The sequence below is a fragment of the Anguilla rostrata genome, chromosome 13 (assembly GCF_018555375.3).
Source record: "Anguilla rostrata isolate EN2019 chromosome 13, ASM1855537v3, whole genome shotgun sequence".
Classification (NCBI taxonomy): Eukaryota; Metazoa; Chordata; class Actinopteri; order Anguilliformes; family Anguillidae; genus Anguilla; species Anguilla rostrata.
In genome coordinates, this window is record NC_057945.1 from 31224933 (window position 1) to 31244655 (window position 19723).

The window sequence follows — 19723 nt, forward strand, 5'->3', positions numbered from 1 at the left end:
GTCTGTTGAAGGGTCGTGGGAGTGAGCAGGGGCGCAGATGGCCGTCATGGCGTTCCAGGGCAGAGGAACAGGTGCTCTCAGGTCATCAAGATCCCGCAAAAAAAACGACCTTTAGCACATCCCAGCTTCAGACAACCGCAAATCTGTAAGCATGCCACTGCTTCACAAAACAAAGGCCATGTGACCTCCACAACTGCCGAGGGTGACAAAGGGGAAAACCTTGGCAAGTGTGGGCAGTTCAGAGTGAACCCGCAGGTTTCTCAGGAGTTGAGAAAATGTTTCAACACACAAAGCACATGTCAGGAAATTCTTAACTATAAAAAGGCCAGCACTCCAGATTGCAATAAATATTTTACAAGGGTTTATGTAGTTCAAAAACTGTAAAAATTGCTGAGTGATAGGACAAGTTTAATCTAGCTGAAAATGGAATAAAATGATGAAATGTAATCCTCTATATTGCATCTATATTACTGAACCGCCCCATAACAATAAAAAATATAGTCAAGAAATCCAATGAAATGAAGAATGTTCTGACCATATTGTGCACGTGAAAATGTGTGAGTTTCACTGAGCCGCACAGGCAAAGGAGACCAATGCACGAGTAAGCCTCAGCTGTGTTAAACCCAACACTCGCCTTTGAACTCGTCTGGAGCATCGCTGTAGTCGATTTCCGACTGGGAGTTTCTGGCGACTATCTCCTCAACCTTCTCAGAAAGCAGCTTGAACTTCTCAATAGCAATAGTGGACTTGATGCCAGCTTTCCTCATCTTGGAAATGACTTCTTCGAAGAGCTCGCGGCTATACGAGCGCTAAAAACAGCAGAGAAAGACAACGTTTCATCAAATGAAATAAAATACATTTAAGACACGAACTATAGCAGAAGCTGCCAAAGTTTGCTCAAGACATATTTTGGCTGAGCTATTGTTCAAGAAATTATGGTTTCATGCCCATGGTTGGAAATTCATACGATATCTGTTAATACACAAATATTTAGACTCCTGTATTTCATCCATATATCCAGTATTCTTAAAATGTGCCCTGAAGTTTCTTAATTACAGACTGAGGATCTACAGAGAGTTTAATACCTTGTGGAATTGTTGCACCAAAGGTACTATCTCTACACTAATTCTGCATTTTAATATTCTTATTGAGTGACTGATTATGAATTTTTATGAAGGTGTGTGGTGTAAAACAAAACACCCATAACTAGAATTGCAAGACAGGCAACACTGGAACATAGAATAAGGCACAGAGGATAGAGTGAACACAGGAGCTGAACATCTATGTACAGTAGAATATCTGTGGCTGTACTGGGGCTGCTGCTCACCTGGTCATCAGCAATGGCCTTAGCGAATCGGGCACAGTCCAGCTGCAGGTATATGTCGGTCAGCTGATCCAGCAGCTTCTTTGGCTCGAAGCCGTACTTCTCGGGGTTCTCCACCTTCAGGTCCCGGCACTTGGGTCCGCACAGCTGCTGGAGGTTGAAGTTGAGCATGGCAGCCAGACGAGGACCCAGCTCCTGAAAGAAAGACCCCCAAGAGCAGATTAACCCCTCGCACCCAACACCCTGTTCCACGCATCAGTATCAGCTGCTGCCCAGGGATTTGCTATTCACCTGGCTGTCATGTGTAAAAAGTCTCTTTCACACCTCTACCAATGTACAGGAACATAAGAATATGAGAAAAGCCCAGTACAACCAGACTCACAGACTCATCATTCCACCCATAGGCTCATACATTCATATATTAACATACACCCACCATGGAATAGCTTCTATGATCAACTTCATTAATGGCGTCAAAGATAAAAATTAAAAAAACTCAATCAACACTGACCAATTATTTGAGATGACAGAGAAAAATTGCCCATCTTGACATCTGTGTCTTGATATCCATGACTACTCCATTTCAAGAGTCCAAAGAACTACAAATACCAGGTCTGCACTCACCGGCCGCAGGAAGGGCTTCTGCACCTGCTTGGTGAGGATGTGGAACATGTCCACCGTCTCGGTGGCCAGAGCCAGGTAGGAGCGCGACACCCGCTCGTCCTGCGTCAGCTGCGACTGTCGGCTCTGCTGCTGCTCCTGCGTGGGACAGACGGTCAGAACGGCCCTGGAGCGCGGACATTACCAGGCACAGAGCCAACCTCCTCCTAGAACTAGTTCTGTTCTATTCCCCCTCCGTACTAAAGCACAAAATTCACTTCCTCCTGGACCTAGTTCTATTCTATTACCCTGTGGTAATAAAGCACAAAGCTCACCTCCTCCTGGAATTAGTTCTATTCTATTACCCTGTGGTAATAAAGCACAAAGCTCACCTCCTTGTGGAACTAGTTCTATACTATTCCCCCTCGGTACTGAGGCACAAAGCTTACGCCTCCTTCTGGAACTAGTTCTGTTCTATTCCCCCTTGGTACTAAAGCACAAAGCTCACCTCCCTTCTGGAATTAGTTCTGTTCTATTCCCCCTTGGTACTAAAGCACAAAGCTCACCTCCTTCTGGAATTAGTTTTGTTCTATCCCCCCTCAGTACTAAAGCACAAAGCTTACACCTCCTTCTAGAACTAGTTCTGTTCTATTCCCCATTGGTACTAAAGCACAAAGCTCACCTCCTTCTGGAATTAGTTTTGTTCTATCCCCCCTCAGTACTAAAGCACAAAGCTTACACCTCCTTCTAGAACTAGTTCTGTTCTATTCCCCATTGGTACTAAAGCACAAAGCTCACCTCCTTCTGGAATTAGCCCTGTTCTATTTCCCCTAGGTACTAAGGCACAAAGCTGACTTCCTTCTGGAATGTTCTATTCCTCGCTACTAACCCTGGGCAGCTGATCCCACTGCTCCTTGTTCTTCATCTCCTCCTGAACCTCGTGGATGCGTTTCAGCGACTCCAGGCTCTCGTCCAGCAGGAAAGTGGTGTCGTTGATAAGCATGTTTATGTAGCGCACAAACTGCTTCCCAGAGCTGGAGGGAGGGCACAGAGTGCATCGAGTTTATAAGAGAGTTCCGAAATGGCTCAGAATACAGCATGTAAAATGAGTTTTCCTCCCAATTTGGAATGGCCAAACCCAAGCCCTGTCCCATCCATGTATTATCTTCCATGGCTTCAGCAGAGTACCTACAAGCACATGCTGCTGCAGCAGAGTACATGGGACTGAAAGGCAAGAGGACTGGCTCTTGTAGGGTGGAGTGGGGAAACCCTGCTGACTAATAGGCTCCCTCCCCGGGCAGGGCTACACAGCTAAATGTGCAGCACCTGGCGGGGTTTCCGAGCCGCAGGTCCTGATGAACTTTGGCTTTTCACAGGTGCCTCCGCCTCAAACGCGGCGGCGGGGGGCGGCGGACTCACTTGAACTCCTCCAGGAAAGTGCCGTGATGGCCGATGTTCTGCCACAGGCTCTTGAAGATGGTGCTGATGTGGTAGCGGATGGTGAACTTGTCGTAGAACTCGCTCGTGGCGCCGGTGTGCTCCACATCTGAGAGGAGGAGAGACGAAAACTTTAATCACTCACCAGCTAAATGAGCCGACCAGTAACAGCAGGGAAATATCTATTATTCATCGCTCCCTTCTGAAAAATACTTTTATCTTAAATGCCAAGGGTGCTTCCACCGCTTTAACTGCTTGTAACTGATGTTACAAACCAAGGTCAGTTCAGTGCAGGCCATTCAGCCCATCTAGGCATGCCTTCAGAGTATCCAGCACTGTGTCAGCTTGGTCGTAAAAACATAAAACGTGCTGTAACAGTTTTATACTTTCAGCCCCAGTGAAAGTGCTTAGAACAGAAGAGCGAAAGTTAACAATTCCACCCAAACTGCACTTTACGAGACCAAAGAGCCCATCGGTCACTGCGTCCCGCCAGGACGGCCCTCTCACCCGTGTAGAACTTCATGAGGGCGGGGACCAGCTGTTTGACGGCCAGCGGGTGGTTCTCCATCATTTCGGAGAAGCGTTGGGTGCGGGGCTGCACGGCGGGGTTGGTGACGAACAGCACCTCCACCAGCTTGGCGATCAGGTAGGGGTTACGGATGTAGTTCTGGCTACAGATGAAGACCACGAGGAAGGTGACGATGTCCTGAGTGCAGGGCTCGTACAGGACCTGCGGGGAATACCTGAGACCAGAGAAAAGGCCTCTCGTTACCATGCAGCACAACCAAATGCACGTCACATGTCAACCTGTAATGCCTATACGCACTTATACTTATAACCACATATAATGTCAGGAGGCACAAACTGCGCAGACTTACTGTACAATAAAAAGCAGGAACTCAGCAACGTCTTCAATGTAAAACTCAGGGAGCGCTGCAAAGCTTTTGGGGATCTCTGGGTTCAGGGGTAAAGTCATGCTAAAAAAAAAAGACGTAAAACGTAATATTAAACAAGGCTCTGTTTCACCAGGGAAATAAACAGAGCTTATTGAATGAAGTTCATTTATACAAACACAAAGGATATAAACAATATTAACTTGCACAATAAATACAGTGGCACCACGTTGATATTCATGACTATGAAGCACTGCCCTGCAGTAGCATTGGAACGGCAGTGAAAGTGGATAGCATGTCCACTGATGTGCGCTGACGCGCAGGTGCAGTAGCAGCTGAGCGGGTTTCTGAAAGCAGCAGAGGCTCTCTCACTGTGGGTATGCGGGGTCCACGATGCGCAGGATCAGCTGGATCACCATGCTGTAGAACTGCAGGCATCTGCGCAGCAGGTTCTCGTCCAGCAGCCCCGCGTCTGCGCAGGCCTTGCAGCGCACCAGTTTCTGCGTGCACACAAGGGAAAGAGCGCCGGGGGTTTGCGTGTGACGACAGACGACATGGGCATCAACGGGCGGGCCCAAGGCCGTTTTTCTCTTTTACACATACGACTTGCAAGTTCCTGTCGCTCTCTGTACTGTGAAAACTACGCCTCCCAGGTGGCGTATCCACCAGGGGGCACTGTGCCCCCGAGCCTTCTGGTGCCTACAGCCATTTAACTGTTTTAAAACGAGCAGAAAGCTCACGAGCGGATATGACTCGGCCTGCGTTCTTATTCAGAGCAGCTCGCAGGGCCCTCATGACAACATGATTGCTCTGCACCGCGGCGGCAACAAGAACGCCGTGAAAAAAGAACAGGACGCCCTGTCACACAGTGATTCAGCATTACGATGCAGACAACGTTAAAACAAACATAAATCTGCAGCTATTTATTAAATGAATCATACGCCTTTATCTACAGCACGGCTGCCCCACCCTGTTCCTGGAGCTATACCGGCCTGTGGGTTTTCATTTCAACCCCAATTTGCCACACCTTGTTCTACTAGGGTGCTCAAAGAGATATGTAGCTGTTGAATGAGGTGTGCTTTCTTAGGGTTTGAATGAAAACCCACAGGACAGTAGATCTCCAGGAACAGGATTAGACAGCCCTGATATACACCATAAAGAGACGTTATAGTATATTACAGTGTCTGACTCAAATGATGAACCATGAGAAAATATTAAAACCACATCATTCAACTATACTCACAGTGTCTCACATTGCTTTATTAGAACAAAATACACTAACAATGTCCAGCAATGGTGCGTAAAACACTACATCATGCCAGCATACCTACGGTGCCTAACGGTCAAGATCGCCAACGGCAGACTTGTGTCTTAACGTGATCGGGCGAGACGTACCTTCAGCTGGGTCTTGCACCTTTTGAGCATTTCTCTGTGTCGGGGGGCGAGGGGGGAGTCTTTCCACTGGCTCTCGCTGTTCTTCAGCTCCTCCACCGTCCTGCACCATGAACACACACGCACACACACACACACACTCAGCCACTTTCAGACAGTCAGTACGTGTCTTTCTGCAGCACCGTGCCTCGTCGGTAACAGACCCCCGGTTTACAGACACAAACTGCTGCCTTAAACGACATGCTCCGCATTTCTATGGTGAAATCATCACCAGCCAAGGTAGCACTTTCAAGCAGGGCGCAGGGCCATTTTTAACTGGAATTCATGGCACGGACTGAAAAATCATCTGAGAACATTACAGGCATTTCAATTCATGAACTGAATTTGAATTCATTTTCTGATTTTAAAGACGTACAACCGGCTACAGCAACTGTATTCAGGGCTGGATTTGTCACACCAACTGGACTTAATACTGAAAATGGCCCTTTAATAACAAAAGTAACATTCAAATTATATTTGAATCAGTTTTGTGAAAACAATTCACATCATAGAACAACTCCAATATCTCTTTGAATATGCACAAACCACAGTGACCAGAAATCAGACAGGGGTAGTGAACAGCCTGTTCTATTTCAGACACTGCAACTAAAGCTACACTAGAGTGAGCTTGCATCCTGCAGATCTTGCAAACAATAACAGGGTGCTATTCACTACGTCACCAGCAGAGGGAGCATATGCCACGGCAGTTAGAATCCGCGGCCTTCGTTAAAAGCTTCCTCCGGTGGCTTCAGTGTCCTTGTGAGGGATCTGAACAGCTGCCACCAGGGTCGCCTCACGCCACAGGCGCTGTTATTTCAGAAGGTTCCCAGCAACGCTCCGACATAGTGTGAGAAAACCAAGACAACAAACCCACCATCCGCACTACCCCAATGTAATTCCCTGCACAGGACCTGTTTACCACCCATAAGAACTGAAAATACTGGCCTATCTAAAGCCAGAATCAGACACAGTAAAAATCTGAACCCTTATACAAATCTCCCACGCGCCTAGAGGTTCCATTCCCTGCCATGATGCTTTCTGTACTGTGATAACTTCTCTATCCGTAACCCTATGTTCTTTCCCTTCTGAATGAAGTGAGAAAAATACATAAGGAGGGTGGACTGTTAGCTCTCCTTAAAAAAACACTTTTTTTTAAGGAAAGAGCTATTCTGACATGTCCTTGTGCATGCATAAGCACTGAGTATATCCGAACATCCACAGGTTTTAAATGTGTATTGTTGGTGTGACCGTTACTGGCCAGCGGGGGGGGCCGGTCGCTCCACGCACCTGTTGAGCTCGCGGATGGCGCGCAGTCTGCGGATGTAGCGCCGGCACCCGGGCAGGATGGACAGGTGGTGGGCGTGCAGCGTGAGGAAGAAGCACTCCGTGGGGAACTTGGGCTCCGAGAACTTCGACGGGTCCTCGTCTGGAGGAGAAAGAGCGAGCGGACACAGCGTTTCGCACACGTAACAGCAGCGTCAGTCTGCGGCCATACTCAAGGCCTGCAGTAACACTGCACAGTACACTTACAAAGCAGTGCTGTCCAATCCTCTTCCTGGAGACCCATCGTCGCGTTGGTTCTCACTTCAGCCATAACCAAGCACACCTCACTCAACAGCTACAGATCTAGCTGAGCTGCTAATCAGTCGAATCAGGTGTGCCAAATCAGGGCTGAAATGAAAACCCACAGGACAGTAGATCTCCAGGAACAGGGTTGGGAACCATCATGCATCATGTTTCATGCAGGGCTCGGCTCTGTGAAGACAGAATTTTATGCTGTTAAGGCACACAGCGTCCCGCTCTGTCAAAGCACACAGCGTTCCACTGAAGGAGCACAGCGTTCCGCTCTGTCAAAGCACACAGTGTTCCACTGAAGGAGCACGGCGTTCCGCTCTGCGAAGGCGGACAGTGCTCCGCTCTGTGAAGGCCCACAGCATTCTGCTCTGTGAAGGCCCACAGCGTTCCGCTCTGTGAAGGCACATGGCGTCCCGCTCTGTGAAGGCCAACAGCGTTCCGCTCTGTGAAGGCCTACAGCATTCCGCTCTGTGAAGGCCCACAGCATTCCACTCTGTGAAGGCCTACAGCGTTCCGCTGAGGGCACAGCGTTCCGCTCTGCGAAGGCGCACAGCGTTCCGCTCTGTGAAGGCCTACAGCGTTCCGCTCTGTGAAGGCCTACAGTGTTCCGCTCTGTGAAGGCGCACAGCGGTCACCCTCCCACTCACGCAGCTCGAGCAGCCAGCCCTTCAGCTCCTCCATGGTGGCCTTCAGCCGCGTCTCCTCGCTGCTCACGCTCAGACGGCACTTGGGGTGGAAGATGTAGAAAGGGTCCACCGTCTCCAGCTTGATCTTCATGCTCAGCTGCTGCAGCACCCACAGGAAGTTGAGCATGAAGCCGTCCGTAGACACCAACTTGTCATCCGTCTAGGGGAGGACAGGACAGGATTTGGGGGGGGGGGGGGGTCTGTGAATTCACTGATCCAATCTGTCAATCCTCCAGCTTCAGTATTCTACAATATTTCATCTCACACCTGTAAATCCCTACCCACTCTCACCTGGCAGTCCACGTCTGTGAGAAGGTCAGGTATTAGCATTGTGCTAGCTTATGTTAGCTGCATGTATGCCACAGAAGGTTACACTACTGAATAGTAAATAACATGATCATAAAAAAGAACACACACACACACAGTCTAATATAAAAGAATACAATCTTTTAGCTTGATTATAGTTCATCTCAGTTATAAATACCTGTAGAGGCTACACTGTAGTGATGCTAACTGGTGCACCAGTACTAAGAACACCAGATTCAACACCTAGCCTGATCTACTGCTCACCTGCATCTGGGCCTTCTTCACGTTTCGGTTGACGAGCGCCGCCATGTAGTTGAGAGCCGCCTCTCTAGTCTCTCCGTTCAGCAGGATATTGTGGAGGATTTTAAAAAGGTCGCCCTGGTGATCAGCAGGAAATGTTACTGCAGTTCATATCAAAGCATTCATTTGAGTGCAGCACTACATCATGGAAAAGGACTGAACAGAGTTACACAGCTACACACGAGCTCATCTGCTAAACTATAGCTGAACTTCGAAAAACCATTGGTCTATATTGTCCACACAGTGAATTTTGTCAAGTTGCAATGCATTTGTTATAAAATCTGTGGAATATTTCTTTGATTAACATCAAAATTGGCTTTATGGTAAGAAATAAACACACTGGGGATGTACGCAGGTGCACAGTGTGTGACCCAAATTAAATGGGTAGTCCTACTCGTATGCCAAATCTGCATGTGCCTAAACTGTGCCGTTTTAGTATTCGCCATTTATCATTTGGCATTTTGGAATAGGACTACATTTAATTGGGGCTCCACAAACTTCAGCACTGAAGTAAATTGCTCTCAGAGGCAGTTCTTAGAGAAGGTGCTTTTTTGTGCTTAATCTCTTTATTCCCTGCTGGAAAATATTCTGGATTCTACAGCAGCGCTCATAAATTAAACGCGTTGTAAACGCTAGTGGTGTAATGTACGAGCCTGCAGAAACACTCGAGCGCTGCTGGATTTGAGCAGATGCACCGGCAGCTTCACGCTGCGAGGCACAGCCCTGCGGCAGGGCGACGCAGGCAGACTCACCCGGGCGGACTCCAGGTAGTGCTGCAGGGACTGGCTCACCACACGCGTGTTCTCCAGGGTGATCGCCGGGCCGGAGAAGTACTTATCTCCCACTTTGGTCTGAAAGAAGGCAGAGACTCTCAGGCTCTCAGATACAGACACTGGTGCGATGGACTGGAGCCCGATGCAGCATGCTAACAGCACTGACTCAGACTGATAAACCCACTGACCGTTTTTTTTACCAAATCACTCATATTACCTCTTTTGAACAGTCATTCTGATACTTTCTTTTAGCAAGGCCATACTGTAAGCAGCCATTGCCCAACTTCCTCAACTGCTCTGAAGGGAGTTTTTTTTCTTCCCTTTGCTTTCTCATTAGGCTTATCCTTGTTTTCGTCCTCGCATTGATTTGGTCCAACATTGTGAACGATGCTTTTTGCGCTTTGAGGCGAGCGGACTCACATCGTCCTCAGCGAAGACGGACAGGCTGAAGAAGGCTCCCAGGAAGGACAGCCTCTGCACCTCCCGGCCTGTGCCGGGGCTCAGGGGCTCCGGACACCACAGGGGCAGAGAGGTCACCTGCGCCGGGGGGAGAGAGCTGCGTTATTTCACTGTGCTATCACAAGCCTGTGTGCACACAACAACATCGCCGCTCACACAGTGCTGACAAGCGACGCCATTTCTCACTGGAAATCCCAAGGGACATTGTATGATTTGCTTTAATCCAACAGTCTGTGCTTCTGACATCACACATTCTGAGGACGTGCGTGATAGGCTATGCTTCTGACATCACACACTCTGAGGACATGCAGAAAACTGATGCATGACTACGTGGCAATGGGATGAGTTTAGTAATATGATTGGCCATCCACAAATAGGGAAAAAACAATATAAGGGCTTAAAACAGGAAGAAAAACGTTAAAAAGGCAAATACACATCACTACACTTTTTAACAGTTTTAACAGCACTTACCAAGTTGCACACTGGGTGCGTCTTTCCATACTTTATTTCACACAGCTCCGCTAAAGCCTGGAAAACAGGAGCACGACAGCATTACTTAACATCACACCGACCATTCACCTTAAACAACATTAGCGTTCAGGAACTACCCTGGGGTAATACCGGGTTCCTGAAGGAGGTGGGACTTAGGCGTCAAAGTGACTCACGCAGCGCTATCATTACTGCAAGTCGTAAACTTTTTACGGCGACAAAAGAAGTCTTTAAATAAAGAAAAATAACTACTCGCTAAATCAGAAAGATTTTTTTGATTTATCATTTCACTTATTTGCATCACCTACACTCTGGAAATGAAATCTATGGTACTCCCATACAAATTTGATTGATTACGAAACTAGATAATCAGAGTAGTGGACGTGTACCTGATGATGGTGATGATGCATTATATCCAATAAATTACTCATCGCAATACTATGAAAATACCCATCACTAGAAAATGCTTAACCGCAGATGTCAGATGAAGGGTGATGTCACATGACATTACACCAATCCAACAGATATGACCTCCCACTTGTAAGAAGAACATCCATCCCACATGTTTTACTCTCTCACACAGCGTATTCATGGAAGCATGGTGTTATGTTGTCGTTTGCAGATAACTCCTTGTAAGTGTAATTGCAATAAAACATACACCAAGCACTACATTATCACGCATTACACATACATCTGTGAAGAGGTATAAATATAGTGCATTAATCTGTGAAGATGTATAAATCTGAGGCTTTTCAGCCTCACAGACAGTGCGAAACAACAGACCGTCTTTATCTGCAGCAAGGTACAGTAACACAGTTTCATATACAGTCCGCTGAAGCAATGCAGAGCACAGTGGAAAAAACAAAGCCTGTGGCGAGACTGCCCGACAGTGTAGCACGTACAGCACTGACAGGGGAAGCAGAAATAAAAAGCAGGCTGATTTCGGTTTGGCTGATTTCCATATCGGCCCCTTAAAACTGCCAGACGTGCAGCTTACTGCCGTGAAGGCATTCCATCACACCAGCGTGAGACTGGAGACCAACAATAACAACTGTGTTCCACTGGGTCTATCGCCACGGCCAGCACTCTGGTACACACAGACAGACACACACACACACACACACACACACATGCAGGCATACACACACATACACACACACACACACACACACACACAGACACGCGCGCACAGACATACACACACATACACACACACATACAGACATACACGCACATACACACACAGACACAGACACACAGACACAGACACAGACACACACACCCACCCACACAGACACACGCGCGCACAGACATACACACACATACACACACATACACACACACATGCGCGCGCGAGCACGCACACACACACAGACAGAGACACACACACACATACTGTATACACATACACACACACACACACACACACACAATGAGTCAGGCTCTGAGGTTCAGTGAAGGCAGAGATAAGGTTACAGTTAAACTCAAGCACCCTTAGGCATGTGCAGCACGGAGCAGGGACTTTACCAGGAAAAACCCCCTCAGCAGGAAGACAGTGCTCCACTGAAGAGGGCAAAGGTAATCTGCAGGGCACTGAACTCTCTTATTTTATAAAAATCGTCTGGATGGGAATATCGGCTCTCACGGTTTTATGCAAAGCAAAGCATTCCTGAGCACAATAATCCATAAAACAATGCTTTGCTCAACCGTGTGTAATCATTGTTCCCCTCTTACTTTGAAACTCGTAGTTTCCCCTGCAGCGCACAGAGACTGCTCAGAGCTGCATGTGGACACTATTATAAATCTCCCTCATTCTCAGTTGACAGGCTGATATTGTTCAGATGGGCAGGCCGTTTCAAAACAAAGACGCCGCGAGGCTTTCAACCGGCTCTTTTACGGTTGCCTTACCATCAAGGGATATTTGAAATTGTCACTGTCGAAGGAACACTCTTTCACGGCCTGAGCCAGCCCTTGAAGAATAGGAATGAAGATCTGCAGCAGGGGAGAAAAACACAAAAAAACATTTTAGTTCAGAGGAAAGAAACCAATCCTATTTTCGGTCCGAAAATGCCCGAGGATCGAACCGGACGCAGAGGCAGCTGAGGTACGCGAGGAGCAGGAAGCACACGCGACTCATCTCTGATCTGCGAATCTGCAAACGGTTAACAGCAGAAAGTGGGGACTCAGCAGCGCTCGGAGTTCACAGGCACGGTCTGCTTCGCTGTGTTCGTGCCGCGGCGGGTCCCTCCATCTGCAATTCAGGCTGCAGATCTGTATCCACTTCGGCGTCTGGGAGGAGGAGCAGCGTGTTCTCAAGGCCAATTTTCACACTCCGCTTTCCCTCCCCCTCCCGAATGTCCTCACACTCGCAGCTCTGTATCTCTCCAGAACATCGGCGGGATTTACCGTTTGGTTTCCTAATTGCAATCGCAGCACTTGCCGGTCTAATAGACCAAAGCTCCTTGAATCTGCTATCAATAACGAGTAAACAATAAATGGCTTTTATGATCATGCCAATAATATTCTATGCTGTCATATAAAGCATTGTAGCACAGTGCTGTGAGTACAGTTGCAGAACTATGGCACAGCACAGCATGCATTTATTTCACAATTATTCGAATATTTCTGTAACTGTTCTCCGCTATATAATAAAGGAAGTCTCCCGGTACAATGAAGGATTAATTAACAGCGTGACACTGAAATTAATTAATCTCACGGGATGCCGTGACCTGATATTTCAGGAAAACTGGATAGAGACGCTCCTCTGTTGTACCACCGCAAGAAATTTTACATTTTACATTTTCAAAGAATAAAATTCTCATTTGAATTCATAAATGGGCAAACTCAGAAAATGTTATCTTTCCTCAACTGAGCTGTTTGTTGTGGCGTCCGTGCCCGCCATATGCGCCAGGGCTGCATAATTATTCACGCCTCCCTCATTTTTTAAAGTGAAGGTCAATAACTCTGGCAGTCACATCTCTGAATGTTTCATAAGGAATGCACTTCTTCTCCGGGTCGGTCGATGCCATTTCCCTCTATCGGTCTATAAGCTCCGAACCAATCACGAGCTGCGGCGCTAATCCAATAGGAGCTCTCGTTATAAAACGAGCCTGGCAGAAGAAGGGCGACCAGCCCGTGGACTTTGCCCAGCTCGCTCCCTTCCTCACCTGCTTGAACACCTCTTCCTCCTGGTGAGTCATGCGCACCAGCTCCTGGATGAAGCCGTACGGCAGGTTCCTGCACAGCATGTAGGGCACCAGCAGAGACTGCTGCAGCAGGGACCTGAGCCGCAGAAAGAGGGGGCACTGAGTAACCCAGACCTGGCCACACTGATCCAGCCCACCACCACTTTAAACTGTCCCCTTTAACACTGGCTCCAAGTACAGGAAGGGGTCTTACGTGTTTGTTACTGTTGCTTTTCATGACAGACCACTATGCTGAGAAACTGAAACCATAGATAACACATGCCATTTGAATGCCATGGAAGAATATTTCTTTCATCTTTCCTCACATCACACTAATGTTTTCTTTTTTTTAAACATAACACTGTTTTGTGGGCAAGAGATCTTGCAAACCTCAATGGAGAAATACATGCTTTCACTGGTATGTCCAATAAGTTTAAGGTTAAGTTTATTGTCATTCCTTCTCCATACAGGTTATGCAAAAAGCAGAACAAAATATAGTGCAATACCTAAAAACAGAAAAATCCCCTTTGGGCAAATACCACTGTTTACTCAGGGAGTGCAAAAGTGATACAATAAGGAAGTAAAGGGTCCAGCTCTCTGTACACCAGATTGTGACTGATAAAACCCCTGCCAGACCAGTAAAACCTGCCCCGGCCACTGATTGGACGGGAGAGCAGTCGCTCACCTGGGCTGCGTGAGGGTGCCCTGCAGGACCAGGGCAGCATGGGAAATACACTGTGAGCGAATGTTGCTGAGCAACTGGCTGACACAGGGCTGACTGCACATCTGAAAGGAACAGAAGATATTACACTGAGTTTATTATCCTCAATACCAAATACCCCTGCAGAGAGAAAAGGTATTTAATATTCTGTCGTTATTGAACACCCCTGCAAAACAGAATTTATTTCAGATTATTTACTGTATTATGTTCCTGACTGAAAATCCCTATGGTATAAGAGAAATAACAGCCAAAAGCTTTTATGCCAGGCTTCAAAATGTTCCTTGTTGCATTCAATAAATGATGTGGATGCACTGATGGCAGAAATCATCTCAGCATGTCTGTAGATTATTATGACCTCATTATTCTGACCTATTATTGTCTTGTTACAGTATTATTTTCTCCCTGTCGTTTCGGGTGTTTTAATTATATTGTACTCCTTGACTACAGATAGCATGAATATTTTCACAGGGGAACAATGTGGTCATTTGTTTAATAAAATGACCAGAATAATAACACCATTGGCAGTAATCATAACAACAGTATAAAAACGCAACCCTTCAAACAAGTCTCTTTTCATAGCAGAGTAATTGTACAGACATTCCTGTATCCTGTAACCAAACCTTAGTAGCAAATTAATAACCAGTATGTGTCTTCTCTTTTTTCTTAAGTGCTTTTCGGATACCTTGGGAGCCTTCCTCTCCTCCATGCCCACCCTGTCAAACCGCTCGATGAGGTAGTTCAGCATCTCCGTCTCCTTGCACGTTTCGATGGTGAAACGGTCGCTGCCCGAATCGGAGACAGCGCCCCCTCCAGACGCCCCCAGGCTGCAGAGACAACACCACTCATCACCCACAAAAGGAGAGGAAAAAACGAAAACGAGAAATCTGTTCTGTCCACACGGGGACTCGTTTTGCATCCACCATAAACCAGGAGCAATCTAATTACTCTGTCCTACCTCGCCTATGTTTTCCATTTTTCATAATGAAGCAAAACCAATATTAGATACTTATTTTTAAGCTTTACCACATTCATTCTCGTCCAGAAAAGTTAATTAAGCCAATGGACTGTCCCCCTGTAAGTACTATAATAAAGTAATATCACAGTACAACACAGATCTGCAGTCCAATGAATGAAAAAAGTTGCTACCCAGGAAAGTAGCCCCTGGATATGCAAACAAATTATGACAGAAAGCATAGTGAATCCTTATGTTACATTAACAGTGAATTTCAAAATCCACAAGAACACTGGTATTCAAAGCAAAAGGTCCAGTTAATAGCTTTGGATTTGAGGTCCAGTACAAAAAACGTAGATTTATCAAAAGTATGCTCATTTGCCTTGTTAGTGGTGGGAATCCCCAGGTCCATAGTCACTGGTCAACAGAAACACTCCACAGCAAACCTCAGGCTCTACCGGTTAGTCGTGTTATCTCTCCACAACACACTTCCTGTGGAATCCGCAGGAAATTAGGATAGCCCTCTCCTGGGGGGCCAAACGGATCCTTATTTGCGCACTCTTGGTTATCAAAGCCTGGTGTTAATTACTCAAGTCCCCGGGGTCATGTGTGCCTTCGCCCTCAACATGCCTGACGCAAAGCACTGTGGGAGGTGCACTGGCCGCAGGCACAGGGTGCCGCTTACCATATAAACACGGGAATGAGAAACGACCGAAGAGTATGCTTTTAACAAATCATAACAAGTTCGCTTTGCTATTACTTTAACTTAAATTACTTTACACAAACTACACCTTTAAATAAGGTATTATTTGGAAAACATGAACACAAAATGACAACTATTCCATTACAGTCACACGAAAATGAACTGGTCAATGTTTACAGTTTAAGTCCAGCAGCTGTCCAACTGAATACGTGCAATCTTTAAATCGTTTGAGAGAACACTGGATTTGAAGATCAAAGGTCCTGTGAAAGCTCAACCATTTGTGATTTTCTTGTAGTGTTTGACCCCTGGGCAACAATTCAAGGTGTGCTCTATTACAAGGTTTTTTTTTAGCGTGCGCTCGTGTGTGTGTGTGTGTGTGTGTGTGTGTGTGCTGTCGTCCTGTGTTTAAAATAAAAGAAACTCTCCTCCGTCTTCAAGCCTGCCCATTCACCCCAAGTACCTGACTTACCTAGCCACTTACCTAGCCATCTAGCTACCTAATGTATAGCTACAGGTAACATTACTTACAAGTCCAACAGAAAATACGCCTCCAATCCACATAGCTTTTCATACCCTTTGTGAACTGTAGCTGTTATGATCGAGGAAAAGCAAATCCAAGGTTGACTCTTGTTTTTGAATGAGGCTTATCATTTTGATTCGCTCTCTCTCTGCTTCTACACCTTGCCATTACAGTAGCTAGCTAGCTACAGAAACCAGATCCCACCCAAAGGCTCTGTAGCCACACTCTCCACTCCCCACAGAGAAGTCACGCCCAGAAAGGACCTAAACACATTTTAGAAGAAGAAATACAGGCAATGGAACGCGGATTCGGCAAATGTGAACAAAGACAGAGACTGCCAGGGCATTATAGATATGATTGAACATGGTTATTTTATAATATTTTCAAGGTAAAAATCCTGCATAGTATGCTTTAATAATCAATATTCTATAACAAAACATGTTTTAGTAGTAACTCCCACAAATACCATTTTCTTCCCACCCTAAAACTGTACTTGTTATGAGGGGAAGGCAGCCTGGCGAATAAAAGTAGATATTATACGTGAAAAGGGCCCAGCTGAGCAGCGCAGTGTTAGTGGCCAGGCGGCATGCTGGGAAATGCAGTCTACCAGCACACAGGCACAGCACAGGTACCTGGACCCAAAAGTCACCCTAGAAAAATCCTCCTCCTCCTCATCAGGCTCTTCGTCGCTGCTGTCCTCAGAGACATCGGAGAGGGCAAAGAAGAGGAGGGAGAGGGGGTTGTCGTAGAAACTGGATGACGAGGGCAAGGGGGGGATGGCATGGACAAGGAAGGAAAGAGGGAGGAAAGGGTGTGAAATGGAAACACAAAAGTGAGGGACAAACTGAAAGGAAAATAAAAACATAAATAAGTGCATAAGATGAGAGGAGGAAAAGGAGTGGATTACAGTTAAAGCCTAAAAGGGGTGAGGTCCTGTCTACTGAAACCCAGCTCCTCCATCCATTCATCACTGCTTACAAATGTGCTAATAATCTACCACCCTGCAATGACTTACCAACCTAATAATGCTCATTGGAGGAGGACGACATGCAGTGAGACTATGAAAAACTGAACCGTTCCCAGTTAAAACCATACACATGCTTCGTGCAAAGCCATGGGAAAAAGGGAAACGTCAAGCCTGAACCAGAAGCAGAAGTGATGGCTGCATTCACGAGATCACAGCAGGATCCATTTGAGCAGGCTGTCCATTCGTGCTTCAAAGGGCGGACAGGCAGATGAAAACCCTGCTCTGCAGCTGCAGGGAGGCCGCTGTCGGGTGAAGAGCGGTTCCCGCCGGCTAAAACGCGCAGGAACACAAGCAACGGCACCGGGGTCCGATATCGGTCCGATTTCTAACAGCTGCGCCGTCCGCAGCTCCCTCAAGCCCCTTCTTCGTGCGGCATTAAGCCCAAAAATAAATTTATGCTGAGAAGGAACCTACGTCGGTTCAATGAAATCCAAATAGTGCCTTCCGTGTCATAAGCAAATTTAAGTTCTCGTTCTCGGGCTGGGACTGGAAAAAAAAACCATAAAGCTGCAGAAATCAATAAATCACAAACACTAAAGTTTCGCATAGCCGCTCAATGGCAATTTCTCTATAAATCCAAAAAGGTCTGTGTACTGGTATTTTTCCCATGATACAGTGCATGTTCCAATAAAACATCATTATACATTGCACCACGGCCTACTTCGCTGTTCGGTAATAAGCACAAAGCGGCCTCCAGCTAAGGCACTAGCTGCAGTGATAACCCTGACTGACCCAGCCCATATGGAGAGTTCCAGAAGAACTATGCACAGCTGGCCACACTGTTTACCAAGATGGAAAGACTTCAGGCAGCAGGACACAAGAGGAACTCCTCAGATCAGCTGGCACCCGTACACTGCCTGTGCTTAGGTACTGGACTGCAAAATGGAAATTTGTGCTGGTGGCCTTACGAGCATGGCTGAGAAAAAGCTTTTTATCACGATGAACAATGCTATTCACACAACATATTTGCATGCAGCAGAAAAGGTTTCAGACGACGGATTGTTTTTCCATTCCTGCACTGCCTGTGGATGGTGGCATCGAAGAGATTTAAAAATGCTAATTAGGATTAAACTAAGAATTGAAATGTCGCGCTTCTCATTTCAGCGCAAGGAAGCACGACGGTGCAGCATTCTTATTTTGTGTGACTAAATACGTTCTAACGGAGGGCACTGCGCTCAGCAGAATGGTATTAAACTGAATGGACTCAAAACAGCCATTAGGCACTGACATCTGTTTTGGGATTTCAGGGTTTAGCTAGTGCCCTCTCTGGTTAATGCAAACCAAAACAAAAAGCATTCAAATCGCAATTAGTTTGTGAATTCACCCACAAAAGCTGAGCCTGAACAAGCTGAACAAACACAAGGACACAAGACTCCAGACAGTGAGTCAAAACTGTGAGTGAGTTAAAACTGGGCGGCTGGGTTAAAATCTGCAATAGGCTCTACTTTGCATGGTTCACACAGGCCGTCTGGTACCTAGGAGGGATCCTGGAGGTTTGGGCAGTCCGCTGGGCCCCGGCGGCGGATGAGCCGGCTGTCAGGGGGAGGAGCATTGCGGTGGGGCGGTGGAATCGCGGGGAGCTGATGGAGATGGGCTGAGGGCTAGAGGGTAGGCCCTGGGTGCTGGGGGCCACAAGGCCCTGGGGGCTGGGGGACACGAGGCCCAGAGTGCTGGGGGTCATGGGGCCCTGGATGCTGGGGGCCACAGGGCCCTGGGTGCTGGGGGTCATGGGGCCCTGGATGCTGGGGGCCACAAGGCCCTGGGGGATGGGGGACACAGAGCCCTGGGTGCTGGGGGTCATGGGGCCCTGGATGCTGGGGGCCACAAGGCCCTGGGGGATGGGGGCCACAGAGCCCTGGGTGCTGGGGGTCACGGGGCCTTGGATGCTGGGGGACACAAGGCCCTGGGGGCTGGGGTCCACCGGGCCCTGGGTGCTGGGGGCCACAAGGCCCTGGGGGCTGGGGGTCATGGGGGCCTGGATGCTGGGGGACACAAGGCCCAGGGGGCTGGGGACAACAAGGCCCTGGGGGCTGGGGGCCATGGGGCCCTGGATGCCCGGGGCCACAGGGCTGGGGGTCATGGGGCCCACTGATCCAAACCTGGGGCCAGGGGCCGGGGAGGAGGAGGCCCCCCATGGGTAGGTGACCGAGTACGGGCGGTACCTTGGAGAGATTGGCAGGGGTGCAGATGTGGAGCCAGAGGAGAGGCGTGGGGCGGGGGGGCTGGGAGGCACAGGTTGAGAGAATGAGGGCGTGCCAGGGGTTGATGGGAGAGATGGCGGGGTCATCCTGGCTGTGCTGAAAGCCTGTGGGTGTGGGCTACAGCCATACAGACTGCAAACA

At 47.7% G+C, this 19723-nt stretch overlaps 1 protein-coding gene across 3 annotated transcripts in view; it reads right to left on the reverse strand.

Annotated features, from left to right (window-relative positions):
• Nucleotides 1-602: 602 nt before the first annotated feature.
• Nucleotides 603-19723, reverse strand: part of ube4b (ubiquitination factor E4B, UFD2 homolog (S. cerevisiae)) — a 36811-nt gene continuing 17690 nt past the window's right edge. The window contains exons 7-27 of one of the 3 annotated variants that reach the window (XM_064303856.1): nucleotides 18857-19714; nucleotides 16987-17106; nucleotides 14862-15003; nucleotides 14144-14244; nucleotides 13441-13555; nucleotides 12182-12265; nucleotides 10256-10312; nucleotides 9746-9862; nucleotides 9305-9403; nucleotides 8517-8630; nucleotides 7908-8106; nucleotides 6973-7111; nucleotides 5650-5749; nucleotides 4627-4754; nucleotides 4240-4338; nucleotides 3869-4104; nucleotides 3344-3470; nucleotides 2814-2958; nucleotides 1949-2083; nucleotides 1328-1519; nucleotides 603-809 (exon numbers count right to left, since the gene is read on the reverse strand). In XM_064303856.1, the coding sequence (XP_064159926.1) occupies nucleotides 618-809; nucleotides 1328-1519; nucleotides 1949-2083; nucleotides 2814-2958; nucleotides 3344-3470; nucleotides 3869-4104; nucleotides 4240-4338; nucleotides 4627-4754; nucleotides 5650-5749; nucleotides 6973-7111; nucleotides 7908-8106; nucleotides 8517-8630; nucleotides 9305-9403; nucleotides 9746-9862; nucleotides 10256-10312; nucleotides 12182-12265; nucleotides 13441-13555; nucleotides 14144-14244; nucleotides 14862-15003; nucleotides 16987-17106; nucleotides 18857-19714 (3499 nt within the window). In that variant the 3' untranslated portion in view covers nucleotides 603-617. The remainder of the gene's footprint in view (nucleotides 810-1327; nucleotides 1520-1948; nucleotides 2084-2813; nucleotides 2959-3343; nucleotides 3471-3868; nucleotides 4105-4239; nucleotides 4339-4626; nucleotides 4755-5649; nucleotides 5750-6972; nucleotides 7112-7907; nucleotides 8107-8516; nucleotides 8631-9304; nucleotides 9404-9745; nucleotides 9863-10255; nucleotides 10313-12181; nucleotides 12266-13440; nucleotides 13556-14143; nucleotides 14245-14861; nucleotides 15004-16986; nucleotides 17107-18856; nucleotides 19715-19723) is intronic. The other 2 variants (XM_064303857.1, XM_064303858.1) reach the window with 2 other exon arrangements.